The sequence below is a fragment of the Halichoerus grypus genome, chromosome 1 (assembly GCF_964656455.1).
Source record: "Halichoerus grypus chromosome 1, mHalGry1.hap1.1, whole genome shotgun sequence".
In the NCBI taxonomy this organism is placed as follows: Eukaryota; Metazoa; Chordata; class Mammalia; order Carnivora; family Phocidae; genus Halichoerus; species Halichoerus grypus.
The window spans coordinates 95,345,817-95,366,281 of NC_135712.1; the positions used below are offsets into that span (position 1 = coordinate 95,345,817).

General features: G+C 40.8%; 1 protein-coding gene across 4 annotated transcripts in view; it reads left to right on the forward strand.

Moving 5' to 3' along the window:
- Positions 1–20,465, forward strand: part of GOLIM4 (golgi integral membrane protein 4) — an 85,083-nt gene that overhangs the window by 43,081 nt on the left and 21,537 nt on the right. For 2 of the 4 annotated variants that reach the window (XM_036112712.2, XM_036112713.2), the window contains exons 2-9: positions 2,980–3,054; positions 4,620–4,669; positions 6,013–6,066; positions 7,380–7,530; positions 11,383–11,465; positions 11,992–12,075; positions 15,959–16,114; positions 18,928–19,260. In XM_036112712.2, the coding sequence (XP_035968605.1) occupies positions 2,980–3,054; positions 4,620–4,669; positions 6,013–6,066; positions 7,380–7,530; positions 11,383–11,465; positions 11,992–12,075; positions 15,959–16,114; positions 18,928–19,260 (986 nt within the window). The remainder of the gene's footprint in view (positions 1–2,979; positions 3,055–4,619; positions 4,670–6,012; positions 6,067–7,379; positions 7,531–11,382; positions 11,466–11,991; positions 12,076–15,958; positions 16,115–18,927; positions 19,261–20,465) is intronic. The other 2 variants (XM_078069512.1, XM_036112715.2) reach the window with 1 other exon arrangement.

The window sequence follows — 20,465 nt, forward strand, 5'->3', positions numbered from 1 at the left end:
TTGTAGTGATTGCTGCTGTATCTTAAGTAAAGAATTTCACCAGATTGTAATTTGCAAATGCAGCGTTCCCCTCTATTATTTCCCATCTATCCTTACCATTCCATAACAAGGTTTACTACTTAGAGTCTGAGGTGCCTGGCGATAGATGGTGAGCAGTCCTCTCCTGTTTGTCTTGTTGATTATACTGCTGTCTTTTAAAATCATGGATGTTTCTAGGCTGGAATCGCTTCCCTCTAGTGGTCCTGACCTCCTTGGGAGCCCCTAAACTTGGGCCCTCCCCACCCCCACTGCCACTTCAGTTCCATTGGAAAAAAGATCTTGACTATTCTTCCTGTTCCTTTCTTTGAAAGTGATGCACGTGCTTGCTAAAATCATCTGTGATATATCCACTTCGTGCACCACAATTCCATTTTAACTGGCATGTTTATGTTTCCATGACCCTACCCAGACCTGGGAACTTTGGCCAGTGGATTAGAGGAGAGGGAGTGTATTTCCTTCCAGCTGGGGGGCTCAGGTGTTCCTCTGCCATCCTATTCTTGCCTCTGGGATATCAGGATAGCATTGTAATAGACCTGGTTCCCTGTACATTTTTCCCACCTGACTGAAATTCTCAAAGACTGTAAGCATGCAGTTTAGAGCGTGGCTTAGTGAGATCCTTAAAGTGCTAATCTTTTTTTCCTCTGCCGTGTTCCAAACATCATTCCAGATGATACTGTTAGTACCAATTCAAGGAACTTCTTGGTTTTAATAGGCTTTTAGAAATCGGCAGAGGGACTTATATACCGTACAGATTTGTTTGGAAAAAAATGTAATTTCTCAACAATGGACTTACAACCAGGCTTTTTGGAGTTCAGCTACCTTTAGCCCAATTTCCGACCTCTGTGCCTTTGTCCCTGTGATGTCTTCCAGAGATGCCTTTCTCCCGTGGCACCCTTTTCTATCAAATTGCTCTTCATTCTCAAAGCCAGGCAAGAGATGAGTACCTCTGATGACTACCTCACCCCTCTCCCATCCAGAGCTCATCCTTGTCTTTCCTTGGGCTTAAATATACTTTTATTACGCTAAATGTATTTAGCTCTAATTATATAAAAATTACCTAACCTATCTACTGTGTTAGGCTTGAGCTGCTTGTGGCCAAGGCCCATGTCTATTCATTTTGCATTTCTACACATAATGTGGTTCCAGATACATAGTAGGGGCTCAATAAATGCAGAGTTATATTGGATCCTTTATAATAATAGCACAGGGAGGGGGGTAGGGGTCATCTGGCAAAAAAAATTGAACCTGGACGGAGAAAAAGACTGGGACAGGGATTGTTAGGATGACTTGTGGGAGGCTGAGGCTGCGGGGGAAGCTGAGATTGGGGCACACATGCTGTGGGGGAGGACACCATGCCAGTTCAGGTGGTGGCAGGCATTCTAAGGGGTTGTGCACAGAGAGGTTAGCAGAAGTGTGAGTAGAGGTAGGGGCTGTGGTAGTTGTAGAGGGAGCCCTGGAAATGGAAAGTTTCTGTGGGATGGCAAGATGAGATATGCAGCATGGGGAGAAGGTGGAGGACCCAGGAGATGCTGAGCATGTTGGAAGGAGGACAGCAGTGGTTGGTAACTGGCAGCTGGGACACTGGGGAAAGGGCAGGCAGCACGGAGTTATAGCAGGTGTGAGGGAGGGGAGTGGGTGTGACCTTGGCCCTTTGGGATGGCCAGTAGTGCTGGGCAGCTGGATGTGTTGTACCTGGCAAGTCAGTGATTGATGATTAAATTGTATCTTAGGTAGCCAAAGGCAGCTAAAGACTGGTCGAAGAACCAAATGACATCTTGGGCTTAGTCTGGCAAGGAATGAGATCATAGGTGACCATAATGCTGCACAAATAGGATTCAAAGCATTCCTCAGAAATTCAGTTTTTGCCTTTTTTCCCCTTCTTTGCCTTTTACAAACCACTCTGTGAGGCTGGGTTTTCTGTCCCAGAATAAAAACACAGACTTGGATACTTCTCGACTTCTCTCAGATTAAAAAAAAAAGTATTTGTAACTTTTATCCATAAACACAGTCTCGGTCTAGTAAGTATTATGTCTGGTCTAGTCCATATGCATACATTTTATTATATAAATAAAATACCTATTTTCTTATTTTATTCATTCAAAGGCAGAGCTTTTCCCACTCTTCGAGCTCCTGTTTGCTGTAGATGTGAAGCCAGAGGTGGGGAAGAGAGTTCTGATAAGCTTCTCCTCCCTGTTTTTCCCCTAGGACATCCACACTTCCTCTCTACTCGCCAGGCAACGCTGGCTTCTTCAGAGTAGACAGGGCAGGTAGGGGGAACCGTGGTACCATGGCAAATGTGAACCTGACTTTCATAGGTTCTCTGTAGAGTCCCTCCCCTCTTCATTTCTCTGGCTCTCTCACCTGTGTTTTCCTTGATGTGGGGGAATACACCATCTCTTTCATGCCGATGGGGTGCTGAGGTTTTCTCACGGGTCTGGCAGCCTTAGTTCCGATTCAGATCATGTGGACTTGGCAGTACTTAAGGGATACCTAGGTGGAAAAACCCTGGAGTCTTTAGGAAATGCTGTGCTAGTACCTAAGAGAGAGGTGGGAGCTAGAAATATAGATGTGGGGCTAACTGCTGTGCAAACAGCGGTAGAAGTCAAGAGAGTGGACACATACCCAGGAAAAGACATGAAACCTCACAGAGAAGGTTTTGAGAAGCAGGAGGAGCAGGGGCTGGTAAAGAAGATGGAAGGAAACCTCTTTCAGAGTATTGCTTAGTATTGCTTCTATAAAGGGGCGGACCGTGCAGAAGTCAGCTCAGACTTGTGTCTGTTGTGGCTGTTTTTTACCCAGCATGTGGAACTTATAAACGCATACATTTTTATTTTAATTGTGAGGACCCTAAAGTGTTTACCCCCCATTTTGAAAATTGATGTGAATTTTACTTTAGAATTTCTAATTCTTTGCAGACAAATTTTAACTTTTTTCTTTCAGTTGTGTATGAACACAGATCAAGATTAGAGAAATCCTTGCAAAAGGAAAGACTTGAACATAAGAAAGCAAAAGAAGGTAAATATAAAATGCAGTTTGTATTCTGTGTTTTTATCATACTTTGAAACATCATGTGCTTGCTTTACTTTTTTGTTGTTGTTGTTAAGAAATTTCTCAAATCAACCCTAAGTCACTTTTACAGGTAGACAGAGAAAGTCAAGTCCTATGTTTTGCATTGTACAACACAGTAATTCCTGCTTAAGACTGGATTCTGAATCTTTCATTCAGTGTGCTGCAACCTTGGGGTAGTTCGCATTATTAGTTACACATATTCTATCAGAAATAAACAGCTTTTCATCTGGATATTACACACATATGTTACTCATACCTGAAAATTCTGTCCATAGATAGTAAGTAACAGCATGTTGTCCAGAATATGACAGATTTTATACATTCATATACACACACGTGTGTACATACATACATACATATATGTACATTTACAACATAATAAATTGATCACATTGTATGGCGTCTCTGTTTTTTTTGTATGGTGTCTTTTAAGTTACGCACTTATTTTCATCTTGTGAAGACTTACTGGCACAGCTGATCGGTTCAAATTGAAAAATTAGCATCTAACACAAGCATTGGGCAATGCTATTGATTTTTATCAGAATTTTTCTATATAGCATAGGCTTTATACAGCTTGTGCTTTGAAATGATCCGCATTCTTATTTTTATTTATTAGCTCATGTTTTGTGAAATCTTGTGAGGAAATACAAGTTAGGTATTCTGTCTGACTATGTTGGTGTGGGGTAGAGGGAGGGAAACTGAGAGGGCAGTATGGGTAGGATGTTTTACTGACCCTTGGATTAAGCCTGTATGAGGAATAGGAGTTTAACATCATGAAAATGCTTTGATAGGATTTGGATTTTCCTTGTCTTTAAATGCAGAGTGATTTTATAGAGCCATCTAGTGGATAATAAAGCTTTAAGAACATTAAAGATGGTTTCCACTGTTTGCTTTCTCTTTTCGAGTCCTGAATGATTTTAGCGTGCCATCTAGTGGACAGCAATAAATCATCTCTGTCTTTAGGTATGCCTCTTTTTTTTTTTTCTCCTAAATTTCAAGGAGAGTTAATCACAGAGTGCACATTCTAAATTCACTTCTAATTAATTGGTTATAATGTGTATTTTCTTTATTCAAGATATACAGCTTTAAAATAAAGCTGAAAATTATGTAATAGTTTTTTTTTCCAACTCTTTCTAAAAAGGCCTTAAGAGGCAAAATAAAGTATGTTACCAAGCAGATTGCTTTTATTTTTATTTTTTTAAATATTTTATTTGTTTATTTGACAGAGAGAGAGACAGCGAGAGAGGGAACATAAGCAGGGGGAGTGGGAGAAGGAGAAGCAGGCTCCCTGCAGAGCAGGGAGCCCAATGCGGGACTCGATCCCAGGACCCTGGGACCATGACCTGAGCTGAAGGCAGACGCTCAACGACTGAGCCACTCAGGTGTCCCCAAGCAGATTGTTTTTAAAACTAAAATATTTTTCACAAGTCTGAACAAAATTTGCTTTTATTCTTTTGAAAATTCCATGATGAGTTAATCACACCCAATTTTCTCCATTTTTTATTTTCTAGATTTTCTTGTTTATAAGTTAGAAGCACAAGAAACACTAAATAAAGGAAGGGTAAGTTTTGGATTTTTTCTTGATTATTTTATGAAACTTAAGGAGAGGGAAATAATAGTGGCAAAATCTTTTAGTATGTGGATCGTTAGGACCGAAAGGCTGAAATATACACACATATGTATATATGTGTATGTGTGTGTGTGTGTGTATATATATACATATATATATACACACACACACACACACACACACGTATGTATATATGTATGTATTTATTGCTGCCAAAAAAATCCTGCAATGTTACTGTCACTTGCACAGTCCAAATTAACTGGAGAAAAGCAAGTTTTTCTCTTACTCCAAGAAGAATATATAACCATGAGTTGAATGAAACACTGGCATTTTGGAGTATTAAAACTGAGAAGAGTCAGTTCCTCGGATAGCTGGGAGACTGTCAGCTTTCAACTCTTACCGCCTTTAAAAGCCCCAGCCAAAACTGTGTGCTTTCTGTTGTGCATTTCATGATGCAGTTTCTTTGTAAAGTAAAAGAGTAAAGCAATAAAATAAAGCAATAGAGTAAAAATGCAGTTCATCTTAGAAATGGTAAAAAAATGAAAGAAACAACTGGTTGCGGGTGTGCTTGTGCTGGAGCCGAAGCAGGGGTGTGGGGGGTCAGATAGAAGAGCCCCACATGGGGAGAGAAAATGGTTGGGTGTCTCGTGTACACACTGCTCCCAGCTGCCCAGGACTCTGCACATTCGTGAGGTCCACGTGTCAGGCTGTTCTGCTGGGACACACACGTACACCACTGGAACATGGCTTAGGCTCAAGTGTCAGTCCTGGCTCTGCTACTAAAGGAAATGTTTGCCCTCCGCTTATTCCTTATCCTTTCTCCATTTCTTCGCTCTGTGAAATGGGAGTCTCATTTGGGTAAAGTAATATATGGAGAATTCCTTATGCACTGAAGCTCAGGGAAGGAAAGTGCCTTTTCTCTTGCAAAGCTTGTGAGGCCTGGACCTAGTCCCCTCCGAGCACCTGGCAGAGTGTATCAGCCATGCACAGTGACAGTGGCTCAGATCAAGGTCCTTGTGCATCGGAGCCTCGGTTCTTCTCAGCTTGAGAGGGGAAGTAAATCATTTCCAGGGCCCCTGCTAAGCTGCTTTTTTACGATTCCATGTCTTGCTTTTTCTTTACTAAACTCTAGCAAACTTAGAGGAATGTTAAGACTTCATTCCAGCCATTAAATAAAGAGATGGCTCTAGAGACATCCTGGTTCAAGCATAGAATTCATTGTAGCTTATATAAGTGAAATAAATGGAATTCTTCTGTTAAGTGCTTTAAGCTATGTTTAGCAAGAGAGCCAGATTCATTATCTTTGTGTTAACTATTTTCTTTTCAATTTACAGCAAGATTCCAATAGCAGATACAGTGCGTTGAATGTGCAACATCAGATGTTGAAAGTGAGTAATTTAAAGTTGTTCCTCATGAATGAATGAATAAAAGAATTAACTTAGTAACTTAAGTGATTAAGGAAAGCTTACAGAAAATTGATCTGTATGGTAGGATGGTACATTAAAGTCATATTTCACTAAAAATGCTGTAGAATTGTAATGTTCCCTCGTCTTACCACCCAATTACAACAATCATAATCATCTTATTATACATTTTCTTATAAATCTGCCTGGTCACCTAATTTTTAATTTTATTCTCTTTCTCTTTTAAGGCTTTGTTGTTTGTGTTTGCTTTCTTAGTTTCTCACAGTGGTTTTCCTCATATGTTTCTTTTTATCTTAGGCACACTGGAGGCAGTAGAATGATTAAACCCCTCCTTCATGTTACTAATATTTCATGTGTCCTTTTACCTACCACAGGAACACAATTTATGTTTAAAGATTCTCCTTCTTTGGTTCTTGGGTAAAACTCATTATTGTGTGTCGAGAAGACTTGGAACGAGAGAGAGTGGGGGGGAGAGAGTCATGATTTCTGTCAAGTAGGAGAGAGGAGTGGAGCCATCAAGCGTTCTGCACAACAGGAAAACCCTGCCATGATCTCCACACCTCCAGCCTCCCTCCCTTGCCCGCCTCGCTTTTTGTTTGGTGTTGTCTTTCCTCCTGTATCAGGAGAACAAGTGCTTTTTATTGAAGCCAGAACCATTCCTAGTATCAAGAAAGTAGCGCGTGGATTAAAGCAGACCACCCTTTCACATTAGCATTTGGAGACGGTGGGTTTTATCTAGATTGTGATTCCAGTGTAGTAGTATGACGAGGAGTAAGGTAAATAAGAACCATTCTATAAACAATGTATTACTTCCCCCAAAGGGAAACAACTCTTCTTTTTTTTTAAACTAGGTTACCAGGAAGGCTGAAAATTAAAGAAGGGAAATAAAAAAATGTTGCTCGGAAAACATCAGATTGAAAGAGGAAGTCTGGAATAGCCGTGGAGGGATAATTTTTCCATTCGCTTTACCTTGTCTCCACAGCAATTTGAGTCCCTGGGAGTTTCCCCAATCCTTCCCCTTTCCATCTCCCATGGCTAACTTCTAACTTCTTGTTGTTTTTACCGATGTTCAAAATTAAGGAGAAAATTATTTCTGGCCATGATCCCAAACCCTTGATTTGAAATGTAAGGTAAATGCAGGGGAGCTGCCCCAATTCAAAGCAACCTGAGGAAAACAAAGCCTCCTGCTGCAACTGTTCTTTCTTGAGAGAGAAAGGCTCTAGACTGTGGTATAATTTAGAGAATGTACATCTCTGCTCAGGTTCTCATCTTTGCAGAGTCAACACGAGGAGCTGAAGAAACAGCACAGCGACTTGGAGGAAGAGCATCGCAAACAAGGAGAAGACTTCAGTAGGACGTTTAATGACCATAAGCAGAAGTACCTGCAGCTACAGCAGGAGAAAGAACAAGAACTTTCTAAGCTAAAAGGTATTTGGAAGTCTGATTAGCTAGTTTATATGGAAATAACTACTCAGTGTAATGTTTCAGTAAAGCAATAGAATTGTGTTTGTTTGCATGGCAATTGATTCACATTTACCATGTGGTGCTTTACCAGCCACTTACTTCTTTGAAACATTTCACAATTATCCTTATCTCTTTGGGTTTGTTTAGGAAACAGAATAGAATACTTGGTGTTTCTCAATGGGGCACATTGGCCACATCGGGCAAGAAAGTTCTCTTTTTATGTGTGTTGTAAGATATTTAGTATCTCTGACCCCTACTCACAAAATGCCATCAGTGCTCCACATTCAATGTGATGATCAGAGTCACCCCATGCATTTCCTAATCTCCAAGGGGCCAAAAAACTACCTGTTGATCACTAGTAGTAGCTTTGAAAAGCTCAGGATCTAGAGTCAGACTGCCCTGGTGAGTCTTGGCCTCTTCAATTTCTAGTTATAGGACCATGGACAAATTGTATGATCACCGCAGGCCTCATTGTCATCATCTGTAGAATTGGGATATTCATAAAAAGCTATTCAACCTCATAGGGTTGGATTAAATAATTTATGTAAAGCACCTAGCACAGTTACTGATATGTGATCAGTGTCAGCATGAGGTATTTTCATAGTATTATGAAACAAATTGTATCACTCTGAGTATATGTAAATTCTGAAAAAGGGAAATATTCTACAATCACCTATTCAGGTGCTAAATAAGTTTGAAGTGTGAGAATTGGTTTAAAAAGTCACATGGTGCTTGCGAAAAGACAATGGTGAAATCCGAGGAAGGTCTGTGGTCCAGTTAATTATACTGTGCCAAACAATATTTTTATTTTATATAAGATATCATCGTAGAAGGAAGCTGAGTGATAGGTACTTTGGTCCTCTCTGTATTTTTATTTGCAATATTTTGTCTATAAGTATTTCACAATAGTAAGTCATAACAAAAAGGCACATGAGAGTTAAGTAGCCATTGAGGCAGAGTATTAAGGGTTAGGGTGGTCTTGAAAGTGTTGGGCCAGGTGTCAGCAGATGATACCCAAGAGCTGTAGACGTGCAGGGGCGTTGGTTGGCTGTTGGTGATATGGCAGATGGTGGGGGTCGTTAAGATAACAGACAGAGAAATGTCCTCACAAAGGAAATATAAAGCATGTTTTCTTGCATCTCCTCTATATTCCTTTCTTTGAAACAAAGTGCATTTAGAGTAAAATTTTAACAAATTATATGTAGAAGTAATAAATCAGAACCGTGGAAACTAGGAGGACGCATGTATGTGAGTTCTGCGTCCTGAGATAATTTAAGCCTCATAACCTGGTCTGAACTTCCTGGTAGCCACGACCGAAAGGGAAATGCAGTAAGTTTTGGGGCTCTTATCATCAGAAAGAGAATATACCTACCCTGTGCGTGGGGCAAGGCAGGGAGAAAGAGAAGGGGTGAGAGAGAACCGTATTTCTGGTATCAGTTAATTTTTGGAAGAAATTTCTCAGGGGCCTTAAACAATCGGGTGTGACGGTGCCTTTGACACTTCACTGAGCAGTTTCTACGTCAGCACTTTTGTTTGATTATGATCCTTTGGTAGAAGCTTCGGACAGTGAGTTAAAGCATATGGTGACAGATGCAGGTCAGTAGTGACAACTCAGACGGATAACCCAGGTGGTCTCGGGTTCAGTTTAATGTGATACCAGGAGGGAATTTAGAATTCCTGGGAGATAAACTGGTAACGTAGAAGCTTAGGTAATTATTCTTTTCATCTCTGTTCTAATAATAGCTGACACTCAGCACATGTTCACCATGTGCTAGTACCAGGTGAAACTTTTCATGCAATTATTTTATTTAATTCTCATAACAACCTGTAAGCAAGGCGTTGTGTTTAGCCTAATTTAACAAAGGAAGAAACTGAGCCTTCATAAAGTTAAATAACTTACTCAAGGCAATACAGTTAAGGCACAGAAGCAACTGCCATTAAGTTTATGACCTCAAACTCCTTTAGAAGCTAGCAGTTTGGGTATTTGTGTGTGTGTGTATGCATGCGTGCATGTGTGTATGCATATGTGTGTGTGCGTGTATGTGTGTGAATGTGTGCGTGCAGGTGTGTATGTGTATGTGTGCACGTGTATGTATGCATGTGTGCATGTGTGTGCGCGTGCATGTGTGTATGTGTGCACATGCGTGTGTGTATGTGTATGTGTGTGTATGCGTGCGTGCATGTGTGTATGCGTATGTGTGTGCGCGCACGTGTGTGTGAATGCGTGCAGGTGTGTATGTGTATGTGTGTACGTGTACGTATGCATGCGTGCATGTGTGTGTGCGCGTGCGTGCATGTGTGTATGTGTGTGCATGTGTATGTGTGTGTGCGCGTGTGTGTGTGTATGTGTGTGAATGTGTGCGTGCAGGTGTGTATGTGTATGTGTGTACGTGTATGTATGCATGTGTGTGTGTGTGTGCGTGCATGTGTGTATGCGTATGTGTGTGTATGTGTGTGCGTGTGTGTGTGTGTTTACTGAAGCCCTATCCAGCCAACAACACACTGACAGTCCCCTTGGATCTCCAGTGGTGTCCTATTTTGACCTTTGCATCAAAACCTTTCCCACCTTGTTCTTGACCTCTCCCTTACACCTAGTCAGCCATCCAGAGCTCAGGGGTGAGGCAGGGATGATAAAGGTGTAAAAGTGGACAGAAAATAGGGTGAGAGATGGGGGCGGGCACTTCAGTGCTGAGTGCCACATCGGAAAGCTAAGGTTTTGTCTGCGGAGGGTGGCTGCCACCCAGGGATAATTTGCCTGGCACACTGTAGACCCAGACCTGCTGTGTCAGCATCATTATTAACAGCCTCCCCTTTCACTTTCAAAGGTATCTCCCATTGAAAAATGAATTATATTGTCACCTGCCACCATTCAACTTCTGCTGACTCTTGTCACATGACAATTGGCCTCATGTTGCCAGATCTTAGTAGACCCAGATCCTTGATTTTTAAATGGTGCCAACTATTCATATGTGGAACACTCTGCGTAGGCCAACACTGCAGGGGCCAGGAGAAAAAAAAGAAAAGAAAAAAAATGTGAGCTGGATTCAGCCCCGGGGCTGCCAGTTTATAACATCTAATGGCCAGATACTGCGAAAGTAAGAAATCCACCCAGTGGATAGGAGAGGTGGGCCTGGAATCTTTAAGTCACTGAGGCTGTTCCCTGAACAGTAGGCTTAAGATTGGAGAGATTAGAGGGCTCCACTGAGACAGCTATAGCCTCACATTGTAGGCCTGGGAAAACTGTCCTACCGCTATTGGAGGGGGGAATTTGTATCAGGCAAGAACTCAGTGCCAGGGGAAAGAAAATATACTTAGAATTTTTAAGCAGGTAAGTGGGGTTTCTCTCTGTCTCTTCTTTTATTTCCTGAGTTGTCTTTGCAATTGAAATACCTTTTGGGGTCCATGGAAATTATTCGTGCCATGAGAAGTAGGGTTTGTACTAATTTTGATAACTTTAATTTGTGGAGAGACTCAAATCTTATACTATCCCTGCCTGTTACATTTTATTCCTGAGGACTTGCTTACTACAGAAATACTTCATTTTTAACTCCTGAGTAATTAGAAATCCTTAACTTCCACACTGTGTAGCTTCCTTAAAAGTATTTAAACTACCGAACCAGATTGTATTGGAATGGCAAGCTGAATCCATGTCACATCCCAAAATGATAGAATTTTTGTTGATTTGGCGTACTATACTGTCAAAATTCAAAACAAATCCTAAAAATAGTTGTGTGAAGTTGTAGATATGACACTAATGGAATCAAAAGCCAGAAAAATCTCAAGGCTTTATGCATGATTTTTTTTCTCCACAAATAGAAACTGTGTACAATTTGAGAGAAGAGAATAGACAGCTAAGGAAGGCACACCAGGACATGCATACACAGCTTCAAGACGTCAAGGTAAAACAAACCCGGGCATTTGACTGCTTAGTATTGGCCTGCTTTACTTTGTAGAATAGCTTTACAAGTCATTCCCTAATTGACCTGCATTCAAATCCACATTGTTATTTTGGACTTTGCATAAACTGGATTGTGCCCACTACTTTTACCGCATCGCATTGTAAGCTAAAAGATGGTCTGAAAATCCAAACATTTTCATTAGTACCGAAATGATTCTTTGGCTAGATGGTTGCATTTTAATAAGTTTTTTATTTATAAAGGTTTATTAATAATGAAGTATTTGTTCCTTTGGTTTTGATTTCATTGTAAGGGATTGTGATATTTAGGTAGCACGTTTTAGATTTCAGAATACTATCTTATTATCTATCGTCTTCTCTCTACAATGATTTTTAAACTCAGCAAGTGCTGCAAGAACAACAAACAAGCAGGCGAGCAAGCTACGTTTGGGTGCTCATAGCACTGTCAGCCGAAGAAGAATCTGTCTTAGAATGTTAAATCTCAACATGTAAAATTCTTTTTTGTGTAGCAACAGCATAAGAATTTACTCTCCGAGCATGAACAACTTGTAGTGACTTTGGAAGACCACAAGAGTGCGCTAGCTGCTGCACAGGTTAGAAGGGTAGCAGCCTCTATGGGTTCTCCTTACAATCTGCTTAACATTTCCCAATTCCTTTATGCATGTAGTCTCTTACAAGCCAATCTTCAGTGAGTTCTTAGGACAGAGCTCTCCTGATCCTGAGGATCATGCATGCTTTCAAAATTCAATCAAGAGAATATTAAATAAGCCTTTGATTATTTTTTTGCACTGGTAGTGTGGTTGGTACCTATGACTATTTCTACCCTCCACCAGCCCCAACATGCAATGGTCAAATGCTTGTTTAAACCACAGAAATTATCCCATATATATGGTCTTCCGCCACTCTCTGACCTGTGGTAACTCTTCTTAGAGGATCTATAGGATTTTATGATGCTAGCTACCAAATAAATTATTGTCAGACTTTTTCTTCCATCCCTCCCTCCCTTGCTTCCGTATCCCAGCCTACACACACTCCTTTTAGGACTAGCCTTATGTGTTCTTGGCCAAATTACAGAAAATAAGAGATCTCATGTCAATGGAGAAGGAAAAACAAGAGTCGTAAGTTCCGTTTTTCAAAGCCTAGAACAGTCCCTGGCACAAAGTAAACCCTCAGTGGTTATTTACTGAATGTACAAACGAACGAATACAAGTGTTGGAGAGCTTATTAAAGAATACCATACTGTGTTTTACAGCTTTCTAGGAGAAGCAAACAAACAGGAATGGCTAGCTGAGTCACTAGGTTTGTACTTCTCTTCAGTTGGAAGAACTAAGAGGAAAACCAGCTATCTGTCCTTACCAGGAGACCATTTTTTTTGTATTATATTTTGTCTTTATAAAATTAGGAAAAGTATAACATGCTGGGCCTTGACGCATCTCATTGGCTGTAGCATCTGTATTTGTGGGACTCCTTTTCAAGGTAGTCATTGATTATCCCCCTATGAAACTGTGGCTGTGTGGTAATTTTTTACAGGTGTACAGATTAAATTGACTTTAGGAGATTATTTCATTCAAAACGCTCTTTATAAAATTTTTACCAAATACTATTTTATTTGAGGCTGCTTTTCATGCTGAGAAATGTGACAAACCAATTTGAATATTCTGTGTGCTATGATGGCCACAAATATTAGACTAAGCAGCAATTTGAAAATCCAGAGAAATGTAAATTAAAATAATGCATTTAATGACCAAGACTGAATTCTGTAGTAAGCACACCGGCAGTATTATGGACAAGATTTTGTAATGCAAAAAAATATTTTTATGTAACTTATGTATAGTATTCTATTTCTTTAAAAATATATTCTGCTCCTTTGAGAAGGGGCTCAAGTTGTCCTGCCCACCAACCACCCCCTTTAAATCATTATGCCAGAACTAGGTGTAGTACTTAGAGTCCCACCTCAGATCCCCATATTAATACTTTCCCTGGGTCTCCTTAGAAAATAAATGCTGCTTCAAGCATCTACATTTCTTATGTAAATCATCTTATGAGACTGTGACTTGACATCCTGATTTTTTCTTAAAGATTTATTTATTTATTTGAGAGCATGAGTGGTAGGAGGGGCAGAGGGAGAGAGAGAATCTTGAGCAGACTCTGAGCTGGAGCATGGAGCCTGACACGGGGCACGATCTCACGACCCTGAGATCATAACCTGAGCTGAATCCAAAAGTTGGATGCTCAACCGACTGAGCCACCCAGGTGCCCCAACAACCCAATTTTTAAATGTAGTTGAGTGGGGGGACAGGAAGAACAGAGTAGAGGGACGTGTGAGTGGCTCAGTTAAGCGTCTGCCTTCAGCTCAGGACTTGATCCCAGGGTCCTGGGATTGAGTCCCACATCGGAACCCTGGCTCAGCAGGGAGCCTGCTTCTCCCTCTCCCTCTGCCGCTCCCCCTGCTTGTGCCCCCTCTTTCTCTCTCTGACAAATAAATAAATAAAATCTTTAAAAAAAAAAAAGAACAGAATAGAATTTTGAGTTTACAGTGTGTCAAGGATCATCATAAGAACTTTTTATACAGGACTTTAGTGTTCACAGTCAACTGAGTTATATAACATTGTGTCCTTTTTATTTTTTTTAATTTATTTTTTTTAACATTGTGTCCTTTTTATAACTAAATAAAAGGAGGTCAAAGGGAAATAAAACAGCTGGCCCAAGATCAGCGACCAGACTGAGCTTAGAGTTTAGGTGCTCTTGACATCACGGTCATGTGTAACTCTTAAACTGGTGTTTTTGGAGACTATCCTGCATCACAGTTACCTGGCCTTGCCCCAGACCTACTGAATCATAATTTCTAGGGTGAGGGGCCCAGGAGATTGCACTTTTAACATGATCCTTTCGTGGTTCTCAATTCACACTAATATTTGAGAACTAAGCATAACTGCTTTCAAATATAATATCTCTAGGAGGAGGAGAAAGAAGAAATATTTATTAAAAGTATCACTATGTGGATGTCTTTTTTAAAATTTTTCTTTGGGGACACCTACGTGGCTCAGTCGGTTAAGCGTCTGCCTTCGGCTCAGGTCATGATCTCAGGGTCCTGAGATCGAGTCCCGCATTGGGCTCCCTGCTCAGTGGGGAGCCTGCTTCTCCCTCTGCCTTCTGCTCCCCCTGCTTGTACTCTCTCTCTGACAAATAAATAAAATCTTAAAAAATAAAAAAATAAAAATTTTCTTTGACCTCCAAAGTTGGTTTGCAAATGTTTTGGTAGATTTCTGGGATAAGGGCCACTATTAGCCATATGGCATACCTTTGTACAAATTACAAGGATGCACTCCTCTGAGATAGATTTAGCAAGAAAACTTCTTCACCTTTGTGTGAACTGGAAAAAAATAAAAAGGCCCCCCTTCGTTGGGGTGGAAGAGCACTCTGCCAGGGTGCACGGCTAGGGCAGTGGGGGTGCCAGCTGGGTTCCAGCCTCCACTCACCCGCTCTGCTGCGCCCACTGGCTGGAAACTTGTCCAGAATGGATTTCTGTGTTTCTTGGATGTGTTTATGTAGGTGTGTGTTTATACACACAGCATTTCTGTTTTAGGGTAACAGTGTTGGTGCATATGATGAGCTAAGTATGAGCAGTGTCTATTGATTTTCTTAGTGAAGGTATTTGATTTTTTTTCTGTCTTTCTAGCTCCTTGTATTAAAAATATCGTGCATGCACACACACATACACACCATCACCACATATACACAGATACACCTGGATGAGTGTATTGTAGTTTAATACTTACATTAGCGCCTTTATCACTTTACAAGAAAGGAGGTTCACAATTGAGGAATAAAAATCTAGGCTCATTTCATGCCTATGCTATTGCTTTCCTAAATCTTCAGAGCACAATACCAAAAGCATTCTGGAAAGTTAGGGACCCTATTTGAGCACAGGTTGATGGCGGGGGGTGGGGGGGCAGGTGGCCTGAGTGATTTTATAAATAAATAACTAAGTATATATATATACTTAGTTACTTATTTTGAACTTATGATTCCTTTTCACTGAAAAACGTTACTCAGACCATATTGGTAAAAGATATCTGCACTTGTATTTATATAATTGTGTGAATTTTTAAACAGATATTTTAATGCTATAAAACTGATTGCAAACTGTGTTTTAATAATGATATTTATACCAGAAAGTTATTTATAAAAATTCTGACTGTTTAACATAGCATGAAAAGCTAACATCTGTCTTAGATTTTTTTTTCTCTGTTCCCTTTATATCTAATTCTCATTTGCATGTGCTTAAAAATGGTTAAGCATGTCCAAGTAAGAATAGCTAATGCATGGAAATAATCTGCATATTTTTCCTAACTTGTACTTAGGTATAATATTTTAGTCTAGTCTTCCAGTGAACCCTAGTGTCCATCCATGAACGATATCTCTTTCCCTCCTCAAATTGTACAATTTGTATCCAATTGTGCAATTTATACACAGACACAAGTTGCAGAATATAAACAATTGAAAGATACTCTGAATAGGATTCCAAGCCTTCGAAAGCCAGAGAAAGCAGAGCAGCAGAATGTTACCCAGGGGACACATTCTCCACGAGGTGACAACACAGCGAGGGAGGACGCAGTCGGAGAGCCGGAGGTAAGAGGCGTGAACTGGTATTCTGTGATGGGGTCACTTTCCCCGTCAAGCTGTTATCAGGTGAACTGCTCTAAATATTGCCAACTCTGCCTCCAGAACAGTGGTTCTCAAATTTTAGCATATATCAGAGTCCCCAGCAGAGCTGTTAGAACGCAGATAGTTGGGCCCTAGGCCAGAATTTCCAGTTCAGTTATTTTGGGATGAGGCCTGAAGATTTGCATTTCTAACTGATTCAGCTGGTCTGGGGAGGACGCTCAGAGAACTACTGCTATAGTATTTTCTGGGAAAGACTTTACTGGCTTTGTTTATTTTTTTGGAAGGGGCTGTTATATCTGAATTTTTAAATTTTCTTTTTGTTCTTGTTGTTTGGCTTTTTGGGGGGTAGAGTGAGAAGTTTAAATGATCATGAGGCTGTTCTATGACAGCCCACTCAAGTATTAGAGTTGGTAATGTAGTTGAACTTGATGCAGTGCTAGGTCCACACAGAACAAGCCAAAAATTGTATTTAAGAGGTCTTTATAAAACTATCAAAGGTATGAGTGCTAGTCTCTTAATCCACTTTTTTTTTTTTTTTTTTTTTTGCATTCCTGCTCTTCATAAAAATTGAGCCTTGCTTAAGAGTGTCTCCTAAGTGGGACATCAAAAGTAGGGTCACCCTTATCCTCAAGTCTAACATAGTTGTTTTAATCACATGCATAATACAAATGGCAAATATGGGTGTCTTTCTCCCTGAAAAAGTTGTTTTTAACAGTGAATGTTTGAGAGGATGTGTCCTGCATGACCATCTTACGGGAGTAATTAAGTTGCTGTGAGTAGACTTGATCGAAGTCTTTAGTCTTGCAGAGCATTCCTTCACAGACAGAACCTTCTGTGTCTTCATGGACCCTTCTTTGTTACTATTAAGAAAACATGACCAGATTCCTGGCCTGGGTATTAGTCCTCTTCCCTGTCCTAGTCTGACTACCTGTTTCCTGGATTAATTAATCTTTTAATGACTCAGACCTTTAGTTTTTTCATCTGTGAGGTGGAGATAGTAGTTATCTGCTATAACCTTTCTCACAGGAATTCTGTGGAGATAAATGGCAGGTATTTGAAAGCACTTAAGGCTCTTCAGAGAAATATTTCATATTTCTCTAAGTCAGAGCAGTATTATGTCCAACCTGCCAGGTATGTGAGGACGTTGGTAAGACATACATCTCCAGAAGTTGTCCTCAGATGTCTGAGAGAGGACTTTCTTCCTCCATTTATTTATTTACTTACTCATTCATTCATTCATTCATTCATTCTGATTTCTTAGTTATAGTTCTGCCAATTTAAGAAGAGGGCTTCCCATTTATTTCAATTTGGAGGAGCAATCTGACCAAATAAGTTATTTTTCCCAATAAATAAGGTTGGAGGTGGGAAGGAGTGATAAATTTTCGTATGATATTATATCATCTTTTTTTTTGCCCCTCTTTTCTAAGTAATGAAGATCACGTGGAAATCTCTGAAATTTTAAATCCAGGAACACCAATTTAAACCAACCAATTTTAGAAGAGGATTTCTCTGTAAAAAAAGACATTTTTTTATGTTGAATTTTATGTATTAACAATACAAAATATTTACAAAGGATTCCCTCTGATTTATGAAGAAATACTACTCTAATATGTTAAAAAATATTTTATTGTATGGGGCACCTGGGTGGCTCAGATGGTTGAGCATCTGCCTTCGGCTCGGGTCATGATCCCAGGGTCCTGGGATCGAACCCCACATCGGGCTCCCTGCTCCTTGGGAAGCCTGCTTCTCCCCCTCCCTCTGCCACTCCCCTTGCTTGTGTTCCCTCTCTCGCTGTGTCTCTCTCTGTCAAATAAATAAAATCTTTAAAAAAAAAAATATATATATATATATATTTTATTGTATCTGGTTTAATGGGCACAAATATTTTTAGCTAACATGGATGCCTATTAGTAATGGCATTCTTTTTTTTAATTAGTCAGTAAAAAATAAACGCAACTCATCTTCAATTTGATCTTGTCCTTCTCTTTCCAAATCATTATATTTTTTAAAAGTTCTATTCTTAATTTAAGTAAGCTCTACACCCCTCCCCCACCCGTGGGGCTCAAACTCACAACACTGCGATCAAGAGTCGCATGTTCTGGGCGCCTGTGTGGCTCAGTTGTTTAAGCGACTGCCTTCGGCTCAGGTCATGATCCTGGAGTCCCGGGACTCTCAGGTCATGATCCTGGAGTCCCGGGATTGAGTCCCCCATCGGGCTCCCTGCTCAGTGGGGAGTCTGCGTCTCTCTGTCTCTCCCCCTCTCATGCTCTCTCTCTATCACTGTCTCTCTCAATAAATAAATAAAACTCTTAAAAAAAAAAAAGAGAGTCGCATGTTCTTGCAACTGAGCCAGCCAGGTGTCCCACTTTTCAAATCATTATTGAAAACAAAATTTACATTGAAGAAAATTACATAAACACCTCATCACTTGAAGGTTGAGGGGTTTTTCCTTTTTGTTTTAAGGGAAAACAGGAGTTAGATTGCTTTTGAGGGACAGGTCTGCTGAGATGTGGTCACGTATAGGCTTTACTTTTAAATTACTTACTGTATTCTTCCCGGGATGAAATTGTGCTTATGTTATCTCTATTTTATAGGTGAGATTACAGAGTGAGAAGAGTTAAGTGACTCCATTGCAGCCATACTTTTCAGTCAGGACTCTGTATTTCTAGACTCCAGGATTTTGCTTATGTTGTAACCCCATAGACATGGTAATAAAGAGATTATATCACTGCTTTCAAAATGGAAGAGTGTCATTTCCAGTGATGTGCTTGGCCTAGGTGTCTCGAAATAGTGTTGGGTGGCAGACGCATGAAGCAGTTCCTAGAAGAACGGAAGAAACAAAACTTTACCCTCCCACCCGGAAGGAGGCAGAGTTTCAGGTTCCGGCGGAGCCGAAGCAGCATGAAGCTGAAGGCAGAGAGCCCGAGGAGCGGCAGGTGGAAGAGGAGCATAGAAAGGCCCTGGAGGAGGAGGCGATGGAGCAGGTCGGGCAGGCCGAACGTCTGGAGGAGGAGCATGATCCATCACCCGAGGAACAGGATCGGGAATGGAAGGAACAGCGTGAACCTCGAGAAGAAGCCAACCTTCTGGGAGGGCACGCGCCCAACGAGGTACGAGGTCATCCGCTTCATGTCCACCAGGGTTATGTTTTGTCGCCTGGGACGGGGAGCGTGGCTTTGTTCTTAAATATTGAAAAAGCCTCCCCATAGATGACAGTCCCTAAAATAAAATCTGAGTGAGTTCGCTAAATGTTATATGCACGTATTTTAGTTTTCTGTTGTCATGCTCATAGCATAGCTGCCCAGGTAGTTCAGAAAGGTGCCTGGGGGAAGGAGAAGGCTGTTGGTGTGTGTATTTTCTTTGTCAGTAGTTCCAAACAAGGGAGCTCCGTGCTGCCCTCCCTTGAGCAGTAAGAGGAGGGATGAGCGCCTGCTTGGGCACTTCCTGGAGCGTGCTCAAGTCCCACGGGCATCGTGAGGCCGAGAAAGGTCTCATTTTCTGTGATCAAAAGTCTCCTTTTCCCTGTTCATTTACTATCAAATGGTAGGTTGGCTTTTGCACATTCATCTTCAAGGTGGTTATTGTTGTCAAAAGTCTGATCTTATCACTTAAGGATGCCCCACTGGGGGAGTATGTATGTGTAACCAGGCTCTGCTCAGGCTCCCCCTACAGAGCACGCCCCTCTTACATAAATAAGGTTTTTTCCCTTTAAAAAATCCATTATTATTAGAAATCATACTCATAAAAGAACTTGAAACAACCCTGAACGCAGAAGCTGAGCTGTCTCTTCTTCTGCTGTCTCTAAACGGATACCTAACGGTGGGCTACTTGGCCTTTACATAGATGCTGATCACCTTTTATTTATGACTCTGAAGTTGTGTTTGGCCCTAGACTTTCTAAGACTTCAAGCTGGTTGAGGCTTTAGGCTGAGTAGATGTGAAGGCCTCTATCGCACTTCTATATTGTTGCAAACTTAGCATGGAGAAGCCTCTGCCGGTCTTGTGTCCCTCATAGCTTTCTTCAAAAGTAATCGCCCTCGTGGGTTTGATTTTCCTTACCCCTGCACCTTCTTTCCGTTGGTGAAAATTGCGTGTGCTTGTGTTGGTTGAGAGAGAGGGTGGCAGAGGAGAGAGCAGCAGGTAGCTCAGTGGGAAGCAGAGTTTAAGAATTCCTGTATCAGTTTTTCCTTTCGTCAGAAGGTATTATGTTCGCCCCCATTCTCTTTTTCTTTGAAGAAAGTTGTTCTCTGCCTCTCCACCCTTACCTGAAATTTGGCTTTTTTTGCTTGCTTGCTATGGTTAACCTGAGGCTGGCT